The sequence below is a fragment of the Penicillium coprophilum genome (assembly GCF_028826855.1).
Source record: "Penicillium coprophilum strain IBT 35676 chromosome Unknown utg000007l_segment0_segment0, whole genome shotgun sequence".
Classification (NCBI taxonomy): domain Eukaryota; kingdom Fungi; phylum Ascomycota; class Eurotiomycetes; order Eurotiales; family Aspergillaceae; genus Penicillium; species Penicillium coprophilum.
In genome coordinates, this window is record NW_026622726.1 from 491,568 (window position 1) to 513,833 (window position 22,266).

At 48.3% G+C, this 22,266-nt stretch overlaps 10 protein-coding genes across 10 annotated transcripts; 5 read left to right on the forward strand and 5 right to left on the reverse strand.

Moving 5' to 3' along the window:
- Positions 1-468: 468 nt before the first annotated feature.
- On the forward strand, positions 469-1,879 carry N7500_010783 (branched-chain amino acid aminotransferase, cytosolic; the record flags this gene model as incomplete). Its single annotated transcript, XM_056681921.1, has 4 exons — positions 469-706; positions 763-1,060; positions 1,111-1,809; positions 1,867-1,879. 4 exons carry the CDS (start codon positions 469-471, stop codon positions 1,877-1,879), a joined length of 1,248 nt encoding a protein of 415 aa, XP_056527330.1.
- A 2,286-nt stretch (positions 1,880-4,165) lies between these two features.
- On the forward strand, positions 4,166-4,404 carry N7500_010784 (uncharacterized protein; the record flags this gene model as incomplete). Its single annotated transcript, XM_056681922.1, has 2 exons — positions 4,166-4,284; positions 4,329-4,404. 2 exons carry the CDS (start codon positions 4,166-4,168, stop codon positions 4,402-4,404), a joined length of 195 nt encoding a protein of 64 aa, XP_056527331.1.
- A 1,953-nt stretch (positions 4,405-6,357) lies between these two features.
- On the forward strand, positions 6,358-7,352 carry N7500_010785 (bZIP transcription factor; the record flags this gene model as incomplete). Its single annotated transcript, XM_056681923.1, has 3 exons — positions 6,358-6,520; positions 6,577-7,136; positions 7,206-7,352. The coding sequence occupies 3 exons, from the start codon at positions 6,358-6,360 to the stop codon at positions 7,350-7,352; spliced, it is 870 nt and encodes a 289-aa protein (XP_056527332.1).
- Positions 7,353-12,521: 5,169 nt separating this feature from the next.
- On the reverse strand, positions 12,522-13,634 carry N7500_010786 (casein kinase II subunit beta; the record flags this gene model as incomplete). The annotated part of the gene is made up of 1 exon (XM_056681924.1): positions 12,522-13,634. One exon carries the CDS (start codon positions 13,632-13,634, stop codon positions 12,522-12,524), a length of 1,113 nt encoding a protein of 370 aa, XP_056527333.1.
- A 40-nt stretch (positions 13,635-13,674) lies between these two features.
- On the reverse strand, positions 13,675-14,241 carry N7500_010787 (uncharacterized protein; the record flags this gene model as incomplete). Its single annotated transcript, XM_056681925.1, has 2 exons — positions 13,675-13,824; positions 14,065-14,241. 2 exons carry the CDS (start codon positions 14,239-14,241, stop codon positions 13,675-13,677), a joined length of 327 nt encoding a protein of 108 aa, XP_056527334.1.
- A 184-nt stretch (positions 14,242-14,425) lies between these two features.
- Positions 14,426-17,204, reverse strand: N7500_010788 (transcription factor domain-containing protein; the record flags this gene model as incomplete). Its single annotated transcript, XM_056681926.1, has 4 exons — positions 14,426-15,391; positions 15,453-15,704; positions 15,765-16,515; positions 16,933-17,204. 4 exons carry the CDS (start codon positions 17,202-17,204, stop codon positions 14,426-14,428), a joined length of 2,241 nt encoding a protein of 746 aa, XP_056527335.1.
- A 169-nt stretch (positions 17,205-17,373) lies between these two features.
- Positions 17,374-18,315, reverse strand: N7500_010789 (uncharacterized protein; the record flags this gene model as incomplete). The annotated part of the gene is made up of 1 exon (XM_056681927.1): positions 17,374-18,315. The coding sequence occupies one exon, from the start codon at positions 18,313-18,315 to the stop codon at positions 17,374-17,376; it is 942 nt and encodes a 313-aa protein (XP_056527336.1).
- Positions 18,316-18,455: 140 nt separating this feature from the next.
- Positions 18,456-19,341, reverse strand: N7500_010790 (flavin-containing monooxygenase; the record flags this gene model as incomplete). Its single annotated transcript, XM_056681928.1, has 2 exons — positions 18,456-19,065; positions 19,121-19,341. The coding sequence occupies 2 exons, from the start codon at positions 19,339-19,341 to the stop codon at positions 18,456-18,458; spliced, it is 831 nt and encodes a 276-aa protein (XP_056527337.1).
- Positions 19,342-19,758: 417 nt separating this feature from the next.
- Positions 19,759-20,794, forward strand: N7500_010791 (putative JmjC domain protein; the record flags this gene model as incomplete). The annotated part of the gene is made up of 2 exons (XM_056681929.1): positions 19,759-20,721; positions 20,774-20,794. The coding sequence occupies 2 exons, from the start codon at positions 19,759-19,761 to the stop codon at positions 20,792-20,794; spliced, it is 984 nt and encodes a 327-aa protein (XP_056527338.1).
- A 508-nt stretch (positions 20,795-21,302) lies between these two features.
- On the forward strand, positions 21,303-21,902 carry N7500_010792 (uncharacterized protein; the record flags this gene model as incomplete). Its single annotated transcript, XM_056681930.1, has 1 exon — positions 21,303-21,902. One exon carries the CDS (start codon positions 21,303-21,305, stop codon positions 21,900-21,902), a length of 600 nt encoding a protein of 199 aa, XP_056527339.1.
- Positions 21,903-22,266: the final 364 nt, after the last annotated feature.

A 22,266-nucleotide genomic window follows, 5' to 3' on the forward strand; every position in this document is an offset into this window, starting at 1 on the left:
CAATAATCAATCTGCCCAAGGTAGTGTCACAATCGATGGCTTCAAAAATTTTCTGAAACTTTGGCCCAATCCTCCCCTTAACCAAATCCTCTCAGACCATATTATAGATCGAAGTCTGCAGGCATGAGGAGTCAGAGCTGATGTGCAACCGACGCAAGCCGCAGAAAGCCGAAGTCGGCAGACAACTCTAATTTACAGCATCTGATTGGCCAATGTAGCAGCGATATTCTTTATTCACAGGGCGGTGGCAGAATCTCACATTTTAGCCCTCCGAGTCATCGGAGTTGTTATCGAGCTCCGCAGAGACACTGCAGTTCTGATGAAGAGTCATCTTTCTGGTCGCGATATAAATCCTCATTGATATCCTTAGTTTCAGTACGTCTATAATCTTTCTAGTGACTCAATTGGCACTCTTCATTCTCTACACCCTTGGCTGGCCCTTGGATCGTTCCTAACATCACCAAAGTCATGAAGTCGCTTCACCAATTGGCTCGCCGACAGGCAATGACCGGGCTCGCAATGCCCCGTGTCTTGTCCTCACAGAACATTACCGCCAGCCGGACATGGCAGAGAGCCTTCAGCGCCTCCACAGCGGCCGCCTCTCAGCTCCCAGGTCTTGACGCTTCAAAATTGACTATCACCAAGACCACCACCCCCAAGGAGCTAATGGACTCCAAGGATCTTGTCTTTGGCAAGTACTTCACAGGTAAGATGACTTCCAAACCCTATCTCCTCTTAGACACTGACCGAAAGCAAATGTAGATCATATGCTCTCCGTGGAGTGGACAGCTACCGACGGATGGCACGCACCTCGCATTGTCCCCTATCAGAACTTGAGCTTGGATCCTGCAACATGTGTGTTCCACTATGCATTTGAATGTTTTGAGGGCATGAAGGCGTACAAAGACAGTACCGGCGGCGTTCGCCTGTTCCGCCCCAACAAGAACATGGAACGCCTGAACAAGTCCTCTGCGCGCATTGCTCTTCCTACTGTGGATGGTGATGAGTTGACAAAGATCATTGGAGAATTTGTGAAACTGGACAGCCGATTCATTCCAGAGTGAGTAGATCTTGTGTACGTCAGATAGACAACCTGGCTAACCTCCACAGTGCTCGTGGCTACTCATTGTACCTTCGCCCTACAATGATTGGTACCCAGAAGACCCTGGGAGTTGGCCCACCAGGATCCGCTCTCCTGTATGTCATTGCCAGCCCCGTGGGTCCTTACTATCCCACTGGCTTCAAAGCCATCAATCTGGAGGCCACTGATTACGCCGTCCGCGCCTGGCCCGGTGGTGTTGGTGACAAGAAGCTTGGAGCTAACTACGCCCCTTGTATTCTGCCTCAACTTGAGGCCGCATCTCGTGGTTTCCAGCAGAACCTGTGGCTCTTCGGCGAGGAGGAATATGTTACCGAGGTCGGTACCATGAATCTCTTCATTGCCTTGAAGAACAAGGAGACTGGACAGAAGGAGCTGATTACTGCTCCTCTTGACGGTACGATCTTGGAGGGTGTCACCCGTGATTCTGTTCTGACCCTCGCTCGCGAGAGACTTGGTCCCAAGGGCTGGAACATCTTGGAGCGTAAGATTCGCATGTCGGAGGTTGCCGAGGCGTCCGAGGAGGGTCGCTTGATTGAGGTTTTCGGTGCCGGCACTGCCGCCATCGTCAGCCCAGTCCGTAACATTAGCTACAGAGGGAAGATGGTTGCATGTGGTCTGAAGAAGGATGAGGAGGCTGGTGAGATTGCTCTCCAGATGAAGAACTGGATGGAGGGTATTCAATACGGTGACGAGAAGAACCCATGGAGGTAAGTTGTCACCAATCCTTGTTGAACCTGGATGATTATATACTAACAATCTCTCAGTGTCTTGATCTAAGGCAGACTTGTCAGACTTGCCAGATAAAAAGGGTTCCACAACCCAAGGTCTGTGGTATGTCCACCAAGGCTTTCAAAAGTCCTTGCTCGTGCGGTTTTCTTTTGGTCATTTTTGCATTTTGTCCGAATATTTGAGGTATTGAGGCTATTCAGCAGCAGCGAGCGTCTCTTATATATTCATCTGGAGGTCTGTTCTTTATATATATAGAGCTTTTTTGAACTTTGCTATTTTCGGGTTATCGTTGAATCCACCTTTTTATAGAGATGAAAGGGACAGAGATAAGAAAGCCTAGTGTATGTGCCGACTACTAAAAGATCTGGAACTAATCACAGTTGCTAGAAAGAGAAAAAGAAGGCCTTTTCAGGTCAGTTCAACTCCATTGGCTCATCGCACATGGGCTTATCAGAACTCTGCTAGGACTTTTGTTCGGGAGACTTCTTGAATCCACACGCCTCACTGAGCTTTCCAGGAGCAAGTAAAGATGAAAGGTGAAAGATAAAACAGCTCCGGGTGTGGTGATTTCTTGAGTAGGTAAGGTTGCTCGCTGATCATCGACTTCCCCCGTTTGTGGTAGCCTGATACCCCCGTTATTTACAAGACCTAAATCTCAATGAACATATATAATTATAGCATTGGCACCATCAGAGCGTGCTAGTGGGTTTTCAATGCTTTCAAATTCTGGTGAAAGATATGTCAAACTATATAACTATTATAGGTAGTGGGAAACGATTATATATCTGCACGGAACTTCTTTAGATAACGCGACGATCCATTCATAGATCCACTCAAAACAGGCTTATTAATCTAGTGGAAGAGGAATATATTGCTTACAGAATATGTATAGTAGCAAAAATGATATTGAATGTGTCAATAAATCCGGTTGAAGTAAAGAATTTCAAATCATACCGGAAGAAAAGGCCTCAGTTATGCATCCATGTACTATACACTAGGGCCCATACGACCCACTCGATTGATGTAAAAGGACCTTTGATTCGTCCAAACTATCGATCGACAGACAGTCTAGATATAACGTCGTGTCTAGGTAGTCTGTTTGGTTGACATATTATCGATTCTTCGCGTAAGGTCTTACAGACCACGGGTACTCCCTTGTAGATTTTGGTCCTCAAGGACTTGCTTACATGTGTCTTGCTCGTCTGGAAACTGTCTAATAGGTGAAGTTAGCCAATCATGCAGACCTTTCATACAGGACACTGACTACCAGAAATGGTAGAGACGACTGATCGTATACCAAACGCCGAAGAATGATAATCATTGGCCTTTCTACTTTTGCACCGAGACATGAAACGCTTTTTTGGATCATCGTTTAGAGAAGGGGTTGTATAGGACCTTTTTGTTAAAATTTAATAGATCGAACAGGACTCGAAATCCATCTCTAGCAGCGATGGATGAAAACCCTGTCCAAGGTCAATCATCAGATTCAGCAGCAATGACAGACAATGCCGAAACATCCATCAGCGCATCTGCTACCTCGCAAACACTTGAATATCCAGACATAGTCAGATTCTCCAGTTTGACCTACGAACACAGTGCTGACACTTTTCAGCCACCCGTACCTGTAACCCCACGTCTGAGAACCTTCATGCTGAAGTCGACTTCTGGCCCCTCACATGCTAGCCGAAAAGACATGACCATATAGGCTCTAGTCACACGGTCGTCGACAATATCTCCAATAGATAGTCCAGGTATATTGATTGCAGCAATACAACCCAAGCCAGCGGCAGATATGGATCTGCACCTAGACCGAAAATAAGGTAAGATAGGCGACATGCAGAATGTGGACCACGTGGAATGAGGCTAAGCCCAGACGCGACAAGGGAAGCGAGATGCAAAGAAAAGGACTCTGTAGAGAAGGTTTCAGGCTCAGCCTGTACGCCCTTCGGCTACATATCAACATTTAGAACCACAGCGGGACACAGCAGGCGTTTCAGAATGTGCCGCATGGTTAACAATGGGGGTTGTTCGATCTCATAGGCCAAATCCAGTGCCCGACATATTTGGGGGGTTGCAATGAAGGCCTTTTGAATTATATTGCATCGGGAAATAACCGGACTGGGGAGGTGTGTGGCTTGAAGGGAACTGGTCAGCTTCTTATCTTGGGATACCCCCGACAAGAGTCTATAATTATTTTCTTTCGGACTTACTGTTGAACTGGGATAAATATAGCAAAATGCAAACCTGGAGAATTTAAGTGCTGAGCGGTGTCTGTGTTACTCGAGACAACTTTGGAGAGCAAGGAGATTACTTATACCATGTTTCGCAGTTGCCATGGACTGGCATTCGGAGGTGTTTGATCGCATCCAGCTTCAGCACTGGACGCCTTGTCCGACGTCTCCGATCGTCAATCTCTTTGAATGGAATTCGGATGAAGTTGGCTTGTCCAGTAGGTACGCTTGGATGAGATTCCACACTCGGTCCATTTCACGTTTAGTGTAACTCTCCTACGCGAGAACGACAACGTGCTAGCACTAAGAGGCTCGGAGATTGCCGTCATCGATATTCCTTGAGTGACACTGAACTTCAAAGGAAATAAATGTGAAAAAGAAAAATCAAGACAATGAGGAAAAAGGTAAGGAATTCTGCAGACTTGCGTGTGTCATGGGTGCGTCTCGGACACAGCAAGGTCGGGGGCTGCATAGTCCACCGCCAGGAACATTCTTCTAGATTGTTACTAGAAGGCTCAAAATGCAACCCATCCAAGCATCTGGGGACAAGCATGGTATATGATTGGCTATCCATCCCTGCAGGAAGAAGAGTTTCCACTAGGATGGCTGTGCAATTCTTAGAATTCCAGCCTGCATGGATAGCATTAGCGGTGAAGACAATCATGTACCGGGTACCTGAGCTGCTGTGCTCATTGAGTGAGGTCATGGGATGCCTCTCTCCGACATTGCTCGATCAGGAATAAGAAGGTGTCCAGCTCAGCCCTATACAGACAATGACCTTTCGGGCGACGCACTACTCCATAGTGGAGTTGGTTTTCCTACGCACAGCATTCCTACCTATTAACTCCGATCAGGATTGGTGGAGACCCTGCAAGGCCACCTATTCATAGCCTTGTCTTACCAGAAAAGAGCCTCTTTTTATTTTTTAGAATTTCCTTTCCCGTGCCCTTCTCAACCCCCTTGTCGGACCCACGAATTATGTCCGTATTCTTTGGTCGGCAAGCATCTGGGTCTGAGCGTATCTCCGGGGGCTAGACAGTAGCCTAGGCAGTAGGCAAACAGTGGACCTTAATTCCTAAATGTGGGAGTAGTTTTATTGCGCATCATATGCCCAGATTGGTATTCTGGATGCGGCCAATCAGGCAACCAGTGGAAGCGCGTCAATGAGATCACTATCACAGAAAATATGGTCACAATTATAGAAAAAAAAGAAAAAAAAAGCAAATTGACATTAATTATAGAGATGTTTAGTACAGGCGTAGGGGTGAATCAGTCAGTATACGAACAAGCCAATAGCGGTTTTGTAGACAATACAGGCCCAACTTTTTTAGGACGCCTCGACCTTTTTTCTTAGAAAAAAATAGAGCCAATCTTTTTCTTTTCTTTTCTCATCGTTCGTAGTCCTATCCAAAACCTTCGATTCCAAACAGAATAATCACGATCAGCCAAAGAGTCAGATCTTTATCCCCTTAGTCCGTTGCCAAGATAGAAAGAATAAAAACGTGGTTAATGACCGTGCACGTTAAAACAACCCACGTGAGAAAAGGTGAAAAGCAAGGTGTAACCCCAAAGTCCACGCATCCCGTTTCATCCCTGGACATATCGTGTCTCGGGCCAGTCAGGTCGAATGAGGATCGCCTCCAAGCGAACGTCTGGTTAGCGTGTCCCGGCCCAACTCCAATAATTCATCCTACCGTCTTGGATTTTGATCATACGCCGTACCACTTTGGTCCTACATGTTAGATCTGAGATTCCCCCGATCCGTAACTGACCGGTCTGTCGGTGTTTTAGTAGTTACATAGTTACATAATTAAGTAGTTGAGTGGTTAGTAGTTAGTAGTTAGTAGTTTTGTTTATAACTTTGGTTAGGTGTTTCGGTGCTTTAAACTGGTTGTTACTGGTCTAGTAGATTGGCGTATAATACTTGGGGTTTCATAAATCCCAAGTTTCAATTTACAGAGGCTGAATGTGAGCAAATTAATTAAAAAAAAATAATAATAACCGGGACTTTGTGCACATGGCAGGTCGAGTCTAATGGTATTCGAGCACGGACTGAGCTGGTTATCGCGACGGGGCTTAGCTGCAAGGCCCGAACCAATTCCAGCTGGCCTTGGATTCTTATATATAAAGATACTGGCATCCACTTGGCCTCGGGTCTTTAGCCTCATAGTCCCGTTATTCACATCTCTTTCTTCACCTTCAACCTTCACCTTCTACATTTACATCTACTATACCATCTATTCTCTATTCTGTACTTTATCTTCATCTCTGCTCATAGCCTTCACCCATTTTACCATGAATCGCTCTCCGTCATATGATGGCCGTTCAGGCTCTCGTGGTAGTCACAGCAATAGCAGCGCATTCAGCCCTAACGCCAACCCAAACGAGGACTGGACCAAGATCTCTGATCTCGCAGAGCGTCGGCGCATTCAAAACCGTATTGCTCAGCGCAACTATCGTAAGAACAAAAGCTCCCAGAGTCTCATACATCTCTGACTCGTCGCATCTCAATAGGGAAGAAGTTGAAGCGCCGCCTGGAGGATCTCGAGAGACGAGCTGGTACTTCCGCTTCACCAGAACAATCACACGCAGAGCCAGTCTCTCCTAAACCATCACCAAAGACTCGGACAAAGCAGCGATCGTCTAAAACTACAGATGTCAAGCCTCACTCACAGTCAGACCGAGCTGCCTCGTACGACTGCTATTCTCCCGAGGACCGTCAAGCCATGTTCGCCCAGCAATGTACTCGCCAGCTCTCTGCTTCTCCCCCACCAGTCTTTTCTTACCCATCCATGTCATCATATGACACCTACCGGCCGTCCGCCTACGCACAGTCCCCCATCTACCACGCCGCGCCGAGCAGCTACGGCGAAATCGCCTACCAGACCGACTACGGCGAAGCGGTTCCCTCGATGGTCCCCGTGCTCCCATCGATGCAAGCTCGAAAACTCACCTACGACGAAGATTTGATTAGCCCATTCAGTATGAGCTATGCAACAATGGCTGGGATTGAGCTGTGCCAACAGCAAGCCCAAGCACAGTCTCATTCTCAACACCAGCCTTCTGCGCTCCCGGTACATTTTCCTCGCTGAAGTTACTCATCGACCAGTCAGCTAATATCTGTCTGCGCTTTTTTTTTCCAGATGCCAGCGCTTGCATACTACGAGGACCAGCGAGCACCATCGACGTCGCCAGAGGCATCTATTTTCACATTCCCACTCACGCCGGAATCAGCCCCATGCTCGCCTCGCTCCATGCATGGCCTGTATGAGTATGATCTACGCCCATAAGACGATCGGGGGGATCGGGGGCGCGAAAGGCCGAATTGCGGGTATTTCCGCCCCGTCCAGGCCTAACTACCCCCCGAACGGACTCGAGGCCCACGTTTTTTTTCTTTTGCCTCCGATTTGGCTCTCCACTCTCGAGTCAATTCTTTTTATTGTTATTTGTTTTAGCCCTTTCCGCCCCCTGTTATGCGTGATGAGATAGCTGCATGGGTAATTGGCGTTGATTTTCTATTGGTAGCGTGGTGTTAAAAGGAAACAGGGATGAGCTAGGGAGCCACGTTGAATGGATTTTTTTTTTTTTTTTTTTTTTTTTTTTTCTCTTTTTGTTCTGATTTTTGAACTTCTGTTTTCTGTTTTGATTGAATGCAGATCTACAGACAGATGGCGAATTCGATAACATCCCAATAGAAATCCTATAAAGTTCGTATAGTCGATTGGTCCAAACGAAAGTCCACTCGCATAACTCCATGGCCCCCAAACCTCCGTGCGGGATTTTCAATTTCAGCCAGAAACATTTCAACTGACGGCTGAAACCGTCTTTTTGGTCTCAACGGTGATTGACATATCCATTTTATGCTCCCTTGGTAACCCTAACTGTGTTGTAGTCGAGACTTTATACATGACACAGACCAATTCCTTAAAGCGGACAAGTTCATAGTTACATGACTCAAGAAACAACACTTCCAAGTCCAATGTACTAAGAACCAGTCTACTGGGAAAGTCGCGATCGCTGCAGAAAGCGACCATCATACCCCCACAGCACTTCTTTATCCCGGCATTTGCCCAGTTCGACTAAAGCCACTATTTGCTTTGAAAGCATTTTTAAATTGGCTACTTTCAATGGGATCCCGAACAAATCCACCGGATGATGCAATCTGCAATATTCTCCGTCTGCCCCATCATATCCACTATTCCGGTTACATGTTGTACTCCATGCGTACGGAGTACTCCATAGAGGGACGGAGGTGGTCCGAGAATTTTGCTGCGCCTCAACTCTTGGGTTCCCTTCCCCCCTCCTTTCAAGCATTTGTACTTTGGCTGGGAACAGCACATGAGGTCTCCTCCAGACTCATAAACACACCACGAAAGCCAACCGAAATCGAGAGCCAAGCAGAACACCCCTACTCTGGGCTTTTCCCCCCCAACAGTCGCATTCACTTCGGATTGGCGATGTTTCGCCCGGATATAAGGAACACTATACGTCCGGTCCCGAAGGTCCCAAAGGTCTCGGAAGAACAGCCGCACCTTGAATTCCTCCAATGATGGCTATTTAGGCCCGGCACGGGTGCAGTATGCAATAACACAATAAACCTGAGGATATGATACTATAAACCCACAGCCCCTCCAGATTTCGGCCGGGAACTATCTAGTCACCAGAGACTGGGGGCTGAAAGGGCTGAAAATAAAAAAAAAATAGCTAATAATTTAGGTAGTTTCTTCCCGTCCAACCCACATGGGAGTTCCGGGGCGAGAGGTCGAAGGGGTCAATTCAGACTTCCAGCCAATCATGTTCTTTTTCCTGTCCTGGTTTAGCTTGGCTTCTTATCGTTGGCGGCTCTGGTCTGCAGCGTTTCCGCCTATCCCCAATCCCTGACTTGTGTGGATCAACATGGAGATATGAGGCCTCGGTCAAAAAGGAAGGTGTTTTTATCATTCCTCCGTCCTCCGTCCTCCGTACTTCCGTATCCCAATCCCCCTCTCTGTACGTCGCATATTGCATGTTGCAGTGATTCACCCGCATGGTCCCCAACCTTATCTGCGACAGCCAAAAATGTCAATTCGGTCAATATTGCCGATCCGATTTGGAATGAAACCTGGAAATTTCGATTAAGGATACGGAAGGGTCCAAAAAAAGAGGGTCTTTCAGCGATCGTCTTGGCCTCCATGCCAATTGACAATTTTCGGAATCGAGAATACTTACTCCGGTAAGGAGTACTCCGTACGGAGTATAGAGGGCAGACTAGCCCATACCTAGGTCCCAATATGCTATTACAAAGAACAGTCCACTAGTGAACTGAATCTCTTAATAAAAGCAACGAAATAAATTGCAATTGTGATGAGCACGACTGGAACAAAGTTCCCGGAGTTATCCACTACATATGTGATTAGCCCAAAAACCGACCAGAACGCGAATCCCGTTGAAAGGATGCCCATCATTCAGGCTCAAAAATCAGCTAAAATCAGCCTATCCTCAATCAGACCCATAGGGCGCCTTAAAGGGATATGCGCCGTCAAACTCCACATTCTGCAGCGGGGGTGGCCGCAGTAGGCACGGGAGACCGCGGTATTGGGAACGGTACTCTGTACGGAATACCGAGTATGTTGTCTGTCTTTCGGTTTTCATGAACGGTTTTTATCGGATCATTTTAGCCTTGACAAATAGCCAAGTCAATGAATGACACACGGTTGAGATGTATGGTGAGTTGTGTGTCTTAGTAGGTAGTATTGTATAGATTAGATTATTTTTGGACATGGAAGGATCGGATAGTGGCCTCGGCCTAAGTCAGTATGTATTTCGCAGTCTGCTTGGAATTTAGCTTTGGTCTTTTGGGGGCTGTTGGTCTAGATCGCCAAATTTATTGTCGCCCTGGAGTAATTTCTACTTCGGTGGCAGTGCGTGGCACTAATTGGAATATGCGCAGCAGTACGAGGTAGATTGTCAATCATTTGTCATATGAGCCTATAATTATGAATCTTTGCAATGATGGAGTATCGATAATTAGAGGATTGAGGATTTGGGCTTGGGCGAAGCGAGAACGTGGAGTCGATGTTGTCTGGACGAGTTAGGTTGACAATCATAATCTTATTTGCAGTTCTTCTAGGATTGATACGTTTTTAGTATAATTGAAGGCTTATTCTTCTCTTCTGTTTCCCGTGTTTGGTTTACCTTTAATTTCTAGTTCCAATGGTTTCTCGGAGGCCTTTAAATTTTGGGTTGATAGTAGCAAGTGAGACGGAGTATATCTATCACATCCCGACATTCAAACCACAGGCCTTATAATAGTGCGTATTGTAAACAATAGCACTTTGTTGACGGACTCATCAATGAGAACATTCTGAATGCTGTCTCGCACAAGTTCATTTGCTGCTGATTCTTTCCGTGTGATACTCGAGAACTCCTTATCCGTGCCCAAGGTCCCAATGAAGGTGCACACCCAATTTAGTGAGAGGTATTGTCGATATAGAACTGAGCTCGGTAGATGCCTGCTTCCTCTCGGTCTTCTGGGTTCTCAGTGGGTTCTTAGAATTCGACCATGCGAGGCCTAGGCTGTTGATATCAGGACAGTGCAGTTCGAAGGCGTAATTATAAATAAAATAGAATGCCCTAGACCACTGAAGACTGCAAAGACAGAATTATGCGTAACCAGAAGCGATAGTTCATTTGGGCTATTGTTCTCAGTTTAGTAAGGTCTGAGGGAGCTGGAAACAAGAAAAGACAAGGTCACACATCCATGAATGATCTACCTCGGGACTCCAGAGTGTACAACAAAGCAAATATGCCTCTCCATTACCCATTCGACACACTAGATCTAGTATACGAGAATGATCAACACATCTCCAGGCTGACTGTCGAGGCATAAAATCCAGTGCCAAGATATAAGATTATGCAGGGTCATTAAAGTTAAAGATCTCACCCTTTGTCCATATAACTGAATGGGGCCTCATTTCTCACATGTATAGACTTGTAGGGACCAGGAACAGTCAAAAGGGTTAGCTGGAAAGGTTACAACTTTCTTTGAACAACTAATATGACAATGTGATCAAACTATAGGCCGGAGTTTGGTATGCTCGGTGGCAAAGAACTTAGCGCTGGGGAATTCAGATAGAGAATAAAAGCACACCAATTGAAATCATTGGCCATTTTCAAAAAGGAAAGGAGCGTGGCAATATCAACTCCAAGCCATCTCAACCCATCAAACCCAACAAAGAATGTACTCATTCAGCCAAGCCCCACTATACCAGCTCCTTCAACGGCATCATGTAGCCAATGCTTGGGAATCACACGCGTCACCAAAGAACCGCCCTTGGCCTAGTTTATTCCCCATGTGACAGTTCTAGCGTTACACTATCTCAGCATTCCAATAGAATAAACCAAGTCGAATGTTGTTTACGCGCCCAACCCCAATAATTGACCAGGGTGGGCATGCATATACATATACGCTAACAGTCGCAGATACGCTAAATCCCCAATGAAATTTCTAGGTGGACCGCACATCCGCCGTTCCGCCTGTCCGTCCGTCCGGTGCACTAGGCTTTAGTGCCCTTTCTTTGTATGGGGAGCAATATCTCGGTAAATTATGCTCCGTATATGGTTGTACCTGGTGTAAATCATGAGTAATTATGAGCAATTATGAGTGATTCTCATAAATTAAATCACTGTGCAAGGCACGGGCTAATACGAGCCTGTCATATGTGGCACGGGGCATGGTGTATCCTTGACATCGGCGTCTCCGATATGTTAAGGTCCAGGGAATGGGCAAAAACGCCAACGCATAAATGGAATAGACTTGAGAAATTGCTGCACTTGGATTTGGAATGTTTGAGTTTGACATTTACTATCATTCATGTTACGTCGGGGACGCCGGTGTATACGAGGCTCGTTAGGTGACGATCACATGCAGTTGGAGCCTCAAGAGGTGGAGACTCATCTTCTTGCAGATCTGTACGGAGTATCGAAATGCGTACTCCGTACCTGAGGCTCTATCATTATTCTTGGCTAGCATTCTTTGTCCTTTGATGCGGAGAGCCCTTGAATGCTGGGCTACTCATATGAGAGAGATGGGAAGTGGGAAGCAGGGCATTAGTATGGTAAGCAATGTGTACTACTATCACGTTCCCCTTCCAAAAAAAAAAGTAATCTGCTGAGTCTACGAACAAGATAAAAGAAGATAAAACAATGAATGGGGAGGTACACAATGATCCTGGTATTCGAAACAAGAGGATCGTAAAAGGAGGCCAGGAAGATGCGCGCAGACAGAATAAAAGCCCAATAGATTAGAAGAAAAACGAATCCCATTCAAAGCAGCGAGTAAACCAAGCTCAAACATCTGTCATCATCGTCATCAATTCCTGAACCAATCATTCCGCAGTCAAGGGCATGGCACAGATCTTCCCACGACACGGTAGATTCAACCTTGGAAACAACCACGAATGTAGGTTTTTTTCATCTCTTCATCGACCGTGCACGTCCATCGGGTCTGTGGGGACTAAGGCGCCAAGATTTTGTCGCCGGCGCCGCATCGGGGCCTTCTTGCGATTCGCAATGGCAGCATCTTGCAATTGTTCCGGGTTCATCTCGGTGTCACCATCCTTATCGTCGCGCCCCTCCTGTGGAGATAACCCCTGTTCGTAATTCCACGCTTCGTCGAGCTCGATAACGTTTCTGGGCTTCGAGCGCAGCCATTTCATGCGCGGGCCGACACGCGAGACCTCGGAAACCTTGAAGCCGTAGATCCTGGGGTCATAGATCTTGCCCTTGCCGAGCCCCGGGCAGAGGTTAGGTGTCCGGACGCCATTGATCTCCAGTGGCTGGTTCTCGGGTGTAGGTGACTGCTGGGCCTGGCGACCTGCCGGGGTTCGTGTCAGGGAACCAGCGCGAGACTGCGTGGATGCGCTCCTTGGCGACATCACCGACAATGCTGCATCCAGACGCGGCCCGATATCCAGATCTGGGAATGTCATGAAGAATAGACATCCGAACGTTGTACCAAAGAATGCGCCATCGACGGAGTGGAAACGGCTGTTGGGGGGTGTATAAATATCCATGCAACCGGGACAGAAAAGCTTGACGGTTTCGTGGCCAGGGGTGTCGGACCGGCCCACGGGGAGCACTTTGCATCCGTTGCAGTTGACACGCGGACAAGTACCAAAATGCTGCATCTCGTATTTTTCGAGCATTTGTTGAATGCCGGGACGTGAAGTAATATACCGTTGGTGAATCAACCCATACAGGAGCTCAGCAGAGCTCTCGATCACGCTCAAATCGCTTGCGACTCGAGCGTGTCGCCGATCGCCAGCTCTTCTGTATGCAGGTCCATCACCGCCGAGCGCATCGTCTTCATCCTCCTCTTCCTCCTCTTCCTCCTCATCTTCCTCGTCATCTTCCGGCTCCACATCAAGGATCATCTCTAGTGCCTCCTTGTACATCGGAACCTGTGACTGGAGACCAGTCAGATTGAAGTCATCCTCGATAAAGTCCTCCGACACCTCTGCGAAGAACTCATGGCCCATCAAGGAACAAAACGAAGAAATCCAGGACTCCGGCGCTCCTTCCGAGGACGACATGTCGAACGAGGCGGCGGACACGGATGACGATAGGGTCGATTCAGACAGTTGACTCAAATCCAGCCTGTCGAGGCCGTCGGCCAACGCCGAACCTGTCTCTCTCGACACGTTGCCGAGCTGGGGGTGAGGGCTTCGAGGATGTTGGCGAAGACGAAGTAATTTCGTCACGCGAAGGGACTGGCTCGTGCGACTGAGGGAAGAGTATGGGATTTAAAGGTAAGGATGAAAGAATCCCAGTATAATCGTAAGAGGTCTTAAAGGGGATGAAGGGCCGAAAAGCTAGATGTTCATGGCAATGTGCGGGAGGGGGGTAGATTGTGCGATCAACGGGAGGAGGTTGGATCTAAGGCTGAACCCCACCAAAATCTTATCAGTTTCTTATGGCCTTCATGATGAATTTATCAGATCACTTACCAGATCTCAAACACACTCGGAGATTAATATTGGTGAGTTCGAGCCTGGAGGTTGGGTGTGTCGGTCGAATCGGGTTAGGTCCGTTCGGTTCGTGGGGGCGGTGGGCAGGAGATGTCTTCCAGGGCTGTTCACCTTTTGTAGCAGATTTGGTGCATTTGTTCTTCTTTTCCACGTTGGGCAAAAGTGAAGGCATTACTGGCAGATTTCAAATTGTCTGGGTGACTAGGAGTCACGTGCCAGCTGACATGGGGGATATCCGAGTTGGCCTCAATTGAAGTCCCAAGGACGATTTGAGATTCATATAACACTCAACCAATCAACCTTTGGTTCATGTCCACTACTACCTACATAATTAACTATATGATAACCACTAAAAATCAGAACAAGTCCCGAATGACTCGAGCAAACTCTCCCTCATCACCCAAAACCCCCGATAAACCTTCACCAGTGTTTTGGATTTCCCCATCCGGCCCAACGAAGCCACCGATACCATCATTCGAATTGCCAGGCATGAAACTACCAAAAGCACCAACAGCCTCGAACAGGTTTGTCAACTCTTGACTCATCTGGAGTCCATTGACAGGACTATTTCCAAGTTCGTTCCCACCATTCATAGGGCCGTACATGGACAGGTCCTGGATTGGGTGTCCCGCCAGCCCGGCCATCGCCATGGCAGCAGTTGAATGTGGATCACTTGGGTCTGGCCCAAAGGGACGGGCGAGAACGCCAAGTTTTTCACCGATCTTTCGTAAACCTCTTATTGTCTTCCACAAACGCTTAGAGACGTGGGACTTGGTACTGAACCCGTTGATCAGGTCGAGCGCCATGTAGAACTCATCGCGGACCTGCCGGTTGAAGTCTACCGGAGCATGGGATACTGCTAGGAACAGCACCGCCAATGCAGCAACTAGAAAATAGTTGAACGTTATCTGCTGGGTCCGGTAGATATCAGACATCTGGTTCAGGCGAGTGAGGACACGGATCGAGTCCTTAGCTACTTCCACAACAGTCTGGGCATGGCCTCGATCTTCGGCAATACTGGAAGGAGAATGGAGAACGGGGCGGTAGATCAGGATGCGCTGCTGGTTCATCCGCAGGTACAAGAGAACCCTGAGTCGTCTCATGCCTCTGTTTAAGTTTTCGCCGTTTTTGGGGGGCTCGACGGGATAGAACTTGAGCTCGTCTGGAACTTGCTTGTACCATTGTAGGGTTTGATAGTCCAGATAGCCGATCTGATCGCGACGGATATCAGTGGTGCCCTCGGAACCGAGACCAGAGTACCAGATCTTGGAGCTGATCCGGTTGTATGATATCATGCATCGCAAGTAAAGTAGGGATGCATCCTGAGATTTTCACGTGTTAATTAATAGAGGATACTGCGTAGTGAGAGGTAGGTAGCCTTACAGGTTCTGGTAAGTTTGGATCAATATCCTCGTCCTGAATCACGAAAGGTAGCCCCGCGCCAAAGCTCCATCGTCTGTCCAACGTGTAGACTGACCAGAACAGCCGAGTGATCTCGTCCCGCTGCCCCTCATCTGGAAATGACTTCACTAAAGCATCCCGACGATGCAATCCCATTTCGAGACACATCCGTGCTGCCAATCCAATAAGCCGATAGGCAATGGCATCATCGTCTGTATGGAAATGGTACGTGGCCTGGAGTTGGAAACAGGGTTAGCCTTTTTGACTGGGGCCCCTGATGGGAAATTGGCTTACCACAATAGCAAAAAGCTGAATGTTTTTGATTGTATGAGACTCCCACAGCTTCGATTCTATAAATGGCTTAACATCCAAGTAGAGCCGCTGCCCAAGTTCACTTTGACCGCCCCCTTCCACGACCAGCGTGGTAGCGAGAACTAATTTGAAGATAATGGAATTGTCATCGTGAAGACCATCACAGCCCGGAAAACCTCGTTGTGCAAAGCCTGTCCGAGTAGCAGCCTCTATAAATACGTAGAGCAAATTGGCCTGGCTTGTAATCTTGGCGATATCAACCACAGGATACATAATCCCAATCTCGTCCTCGTAAACTTTACAAAGGCGCATTGCCTCTTCACGCTGGATTGACCATATAGGATCTTTGGAAGGATGTGTTGTTTGAAGAATTTGCCCCGAACTGGGAGGTGGTGAGCCAGCCGGAGAAACGTGTGCAGTGGTCAAGTCATCTGGGATCCCGTCTTCTGCTGGGGTGATGCCCATATTCTGCAAGCTGGATTTGGCAACATCAAAGTTGAAGGCCGAGCTAGTTGGGCCATGGAAGCGTGGGTGACGGACCCGTGGCTTTGTTGGGCCGGCTTGCATTGGAGCGTAGACCGATTGAGATCCATCGCGAGAAAGATTCTCAAAGCCCGGTGAATCGAAGGCTGGCCTTTGGGTACGAAGGTCATTGAGATTGCTAAACAAGGTATTGACTTGATCTTGTAGAGTAGTTATTTGATCTGTCATCGACCGGAACTCACTAGTTCGGCTATTAGTATGAAATGTTGAACGGTCTTTTATTCATGGACTCACTCCGAGTCTTTAAAGTTATTGTTACAACAATTCGGTGCATAGCGACCTGGCTCGTGGGTTAGCCCTGAGACTTAGTTGTACAGCTCGGATGGAGAGAGCTACAGGTCGTCAATAGAGTCAAGGGCCACTTACATTCCAGATTCAGGTGACCACACCGTTGACAAGGCATCTGGCCATTGCACTTAATCTTGCGGCGTTTGCATTCATTACTGCAGATCCCGCGGTTAGCTCGGCTGTGCCAACGGAGGCACCAAAAGGAGACATAAAATCATATGACTTTGCAAAACAGCTTTTCAGACCAGCCGCAAGGCTGGCAGGTGAAGCGACCGAGGTAACGGAAAGTGGGAAAGTGCCGGATCAGGCCATATCATACCATGCAATGGAGATGTAGCGATTCCGCTTTGTGCGCGCCTGTGTTCCGTTGCCTTGTTCCGCCTTTCTCTTATTGGAATCGGACGCACCAATGGACTGATCGCGGGGATCCGTCTGCGGCGGTGACATTTCTAGCTGGGGTGACTCTGAAGCCATGGTCTGCAGAATCTTGAAGCGACTCAACGAGTGACCGGAGAGAGATACCGGCGTCGAAGTGCGGAGAAATTCCTCTCTCGCGGGGTTTCCCGTTTTCCCCAGATTCGGCTTACTCATCGGATTATTCGACCGGTCATTGGCCTCGATCCGTTTACAGTCAGAGAATACAAGAATATACTGATTGTACATGATCATCAAGTTGTTAATTGCATAATACTCCAGCTCTGAGGGTATTGTTTCATTCGCAAAATATGCCAGGCTCAAAGAAATTTACATAAAAAAGACATCAGTGCCTCAATTGCAAAACCGCGGAGATCAGCCACTCTTTCCCAGCCAGCAATGACTGCACCAACTGAGTTTTCTGCTGTGGGTTTTGGTGCAAGAACCTAATGCCCGCAAAAAGGCCAAGGAGAGCAGAAGCTTGAATAGTTTTCCGGATAGCTCGCAAAGTTCGTCCCCTTCTTGTGAGTTTCGCAGTCCAATGCCGCCACACCGGGAATTTGCAACGTAGCCAATAGTGAATCTGAGTGAATCTGAATGCCATGTCAGTAATAGCCAGAGACCGCCAGAGGAGAAAAACGTACGGATATGTGGTTGAGTTCCAACCATCGGCAGTGATGTACCAACTGGAGCAAGCCCCACGACGGAATACACTTTTCTGGAGTGCATCCTGTACTTGTCGAGTCCATTCACGCTCAGCATTCTCCTTGACCTCATACGAGGTTACCTGACCATTCAAAATCGGCTTGATGAAATTCAGTGAGTAGTTTACCGCATTTTCTGTCGCGAAGATAACACTGGTATGCCCTGTTGCTGTATTCGGGCCGAAAAGCATGAAGAAGTTCGGGAAAGAATCCATTGCAATCCCCTGGTATGCCTGGGCACCTCCACGCTCCGCCCATACCTCTTCAAGATCCTTGCCTTTCCTACCAATCACCTTCAGTGGATGCAGCCATTGGTTGGTTTCGAAGCCGTTGGCCAGGATGATGACATCGGCGGGTATCTCCCTAACCTCATCTGCGTCGTCAGAGTTTTGGGGAGGATAGTGGCGGCCCGGACCAAGAATCACGCTCTTTGCGTTGACCCTTGTCAGAGGCTGGGTAGTCAACTCCACATTTGGGGCATTCAGACTGCGATACCAAGTGCCGTCGAGGATCCGTCTCTTACACCCGAGGCTGTAGTCAGGTGTCAAGATCTCGTGGTATTCCTTTGGCGCAAGCTGATGCATATGGTCCAAAAATTTCTTTTCTAGCCGGGGTCGCGCTCTTCGGCCCCATGCAGTGTCTGTGAATATATCCCAGAAGCTCTTCTCTATGAGTAGAAAGATAACCCTTCGTACAGACGACGCCAGTCCCGGGACGTGAGTCATCAGTGTAGCTGACCACCTCTCGTACAAGGGGAGATATTCAGGGGGATCAAATCCGGCTGGACCCAAGGAGGACTTCGCATGAGTTGGGTAATCGATCGGACGTTGGCCTCCGGCTTCGCCAGCTCAGGTACTACCTGCGCGGCGCTGCAGCCAGAACCAACCATGATGACATTCTTATTCTCCATCTTGATTTGGTCGTCCCAGCGAGCGGTATGCATGACTTCACCTTCAAAGTCCTCAATGCCTGGGATGCTCTTCGGCCAGTTCTTGGGTTCTACCAGTCCGCCAACACCACTGACGACCACCTTGGCTCGCACAATTTCTGTCTTGACGTACACTTTGTGATGACCATCCTGGGTTGCGATTCGATCTCGTTCGTGCTGAGCTAGATCACCGGTTCCAGGGACAAGGTGTGAGAGCGTAACCTCCCATTCCTCGTCATGTTCAATCCACCGAAGTTCCTTCACATCGGTATTCAACTGGATCTTGTCCACAATTTGATATCTCTCGCAGACATCCGCCATGTACTGTGCTAGTTCTGGGCCAGATGGATGGAGTGTGGACCAGTCCTTTTTCTGGGCAAAGGAGAAGGAATAGAATGTTGCGGGTCTTTACCTTCCGGGTTAGCTATTCAGCAAGCAAGCTCTGGTCTCTGATCACATACATGTCACAGGCAGCCCCCGGATACCTATTGATCCACCAGGTACCTCCAATACCGGATTGACGGTCGAATATTCTGAATTGGTCTGTTCCCAGGACCTCTTTGAGCCGGCAGCCCATGGCTATCCCTGACTCTCCGGCACCTACTATCAGAACTGGGTAGTAGGTGTGAGCATCCTTGCTGTAGATATGGCGCTTATGAATTCGCGCGAATGAAGAAGGCATGTTGCAAGTTTACAGTGAGTATCCGCAATTAAATGAGCATGAAACCTGGGAGGACAAGACGAAAATTTCGATGTAGACGCCTAGCGTGGCACAGAACAATAGTTCCTCTTGGCTAGAACAAAACGAGTCACACGAACGGCCTTTTATTTGCTTCGACGAGAGCACATCCTTTTGCACAATTGCGGGGGGGGCACATATTAGCCTCGGCGTTGATCGGCATCATGCGCTTTCATGCTGTTTCATGCTCCTTTATTATGATCGAAAAGTGGGCTAATCCTCCACATATGGGCCATGATTGGATGCATTTCAGGGCATGATTGCGCAGGTGTGATGGGAAACGACAGGGGCAAGGCTTGATCGGAGATCCACTATCTCGGGTCTCCGATCTTCACCTTGACACCTCCCACGTTGATCTGGATGCAGCTCCAGTGGTCACAAGCCTGGACGCGACTCCCACGTCCATGCATCTATAACCATTCCCAATCAATTGTGCGAAAGTTCTCCGCTTCCTTAAAACCTCAATACCGACCTCTCGACGTCCTTGAAAATGCCGCCCTAGACACCTTCCAGCAGCGATGCTTCCTCCCCGAGCAACCAGCAATTCTCCCACGATCTAACTTTCAAGACCTCCCCGCTCTGAAAAAATGGTTCAACCGCGTGAGTCCCGATTCAACACGGGGCAACTCGAACCCCGCCGCAAGCCTGAATGTGAAATATCTCCATCAACACGGTGCCGACGCGTTCGTCCCACTCGAGCTCACAGAATCCACACCGACAGACGCTACGTCCGCACCTGATGGCGGGAAAGCAGAAATACATAGCTTCCGGCAATTTCACGCGCCACTCTCTTTGTTCCTCGACTGGATGCGCACGGCAGAGGCCACTCCCCAATCAACGAGGCTTTACCTAGCACAATGTCAGCTCCTTGACCTGCCTCCCGTACTTCGAGAAGATTTCCCGACGCCGGATCTCGTAGCGCGCGCGGGCAGGGGCGACGTATACGATACGAATGTGTGGATTGGACACCCACCCACTTACACACCGCTTCATCGCGACCCGAACCCGAATTTGTTTGTCCAGCTGGCTGGAGAAAAGGTTGTGCGGCTGCTTGCGCCAGCGGACGGACAGACCTTGTTCGGGGCTGTGAGGAGGCAACTGGGAAAGAGTGGTGGTCGGGAGGCAGCGACTTTTCGGGGTGAGGAGATGATGCAGGGGAGGGAGAGAGCGTTGTTAGATGAAATGGTTTGGGAGAGACCGGTGTCTGCTGGTTCGGATGCCGGGGTTGGCTTTGAGGCGTGTCTTGAGGCTGGTGACGCCTTGTTCATCCCCAAGGGTTGGTGGCATAGTATCAAGGGTGTTGGTCAGGGTGTGACGGCTTCGGTGAGTACGCTTCTGTTGGGAGTATGTGTATATGTCGCTAATATGCTTGTAGGTCAACTGGTGGTTCCGATGATTCGTCCATATCAGTACAGTACGTCCGCGCACAGAAGTCTGATGCTCGGTCGCCCCTAGGCTAGATCCAATTTGGACATTCTCTATCACAGTAATTATCGGAGAATCAAGCACTCCATAATTTCATAGGCCATGGAAACTCCAAGGCAGGGCCAAGCCTTTGAACTGCTGTAGACAAAATATAAATCATTTGTGATACCAAGCACTTGTACTCAGACTAAATGTCTCTTTAAAGATACAGACGATTGGAGACAGGCAGTGGAAGCTTTGAGTAGACTCACAATCTGACAAGATAAGTATATGTGGATCAAGGGCCTCCCATGTAGGCTGCCACGGACTCGATCAAAGACGATATAAGCAACTTTGAAATTATTGGCTTCTTAATTATGTAGACTCGAGGTGATATTGAGTGCCCCTGGAGAACGTGTAACAATGCTTGTGGAAGTCAAGTAGAAATCGGATCTCCGCAATCCTCATTTTCCTCCTCACCTCACCCCAAAACCTGAATCATGCAAGTGTCGCGCACAGTCTACCGCGCAGCTCTCCTCCATCTATCAGTCAATTCATTCGTGCGCGCTTCGATTCCAACTGGGACTACCTGGACGTCTCTCAACTCGGCAACCCAATCGCCAAACACCCGGTTCTACAGCATCCTCTTCCCGCAGTGCACAACCTTCAAACCAGACTGCACGCGCCAAATACGCACCATGTGTGACTCATCCTCCGATTCCGCCGCCGCTGCATCCTCAACCCCCGCTGCCCAAAACGCAGACACTCAACCCCAAGACACCCAGGAACAAGAACAAGAATCCCAACCGAAAAAGAACCTCTACCTCCCCGCCAGCGACCCTTCAAACCCCATATCGAACCAACAAGGCGAGGGAGGCATTAAAATTGACATGAGCGGAGGCGGGACGGAGGTCAAACTGGACCATCTGGGTCCAATGGTTGTTAATGTGGATGGGACGTTGTCACAGATTGGCAACTGGCAGCAAATGACGGACATCGAGAAAAGTAATACTATGCGGGTTCTCGGCAAGCGGAATAAGAAGCGGCTGGAGGCTTTGAAGGCTAAAGAGAAGGCTGAGGGAGGATCAGATGAGGCTTGATTATATATAATACGCGGAGAACTTGTTCTAATTTGACTTGGTCCGTATCGAGGGGGATGTGAATCTGCCTACTGTTTGATGTATGTTGACCCTGTGTATATGAATGAGAAAGACATCGTTGCATTTGTGAGATGTCAAGTGCGACTGGTCATCACAACTATTGTTTTAAAAAAGTACATGTATTTTTCCAATAACTATATTGGGTATCATAGTAATGCTAACATCATATAAACATATGCAGTCTTCGGTCTATAGCCGAGACAAGTTACCGTCCATTGTATCACGTATCCACAGGTCTGCATCGGAGGTCACTTGGGTATTTTCTAATCTCAAGTAGATCATAATTATCCAAAGTATCGATGAT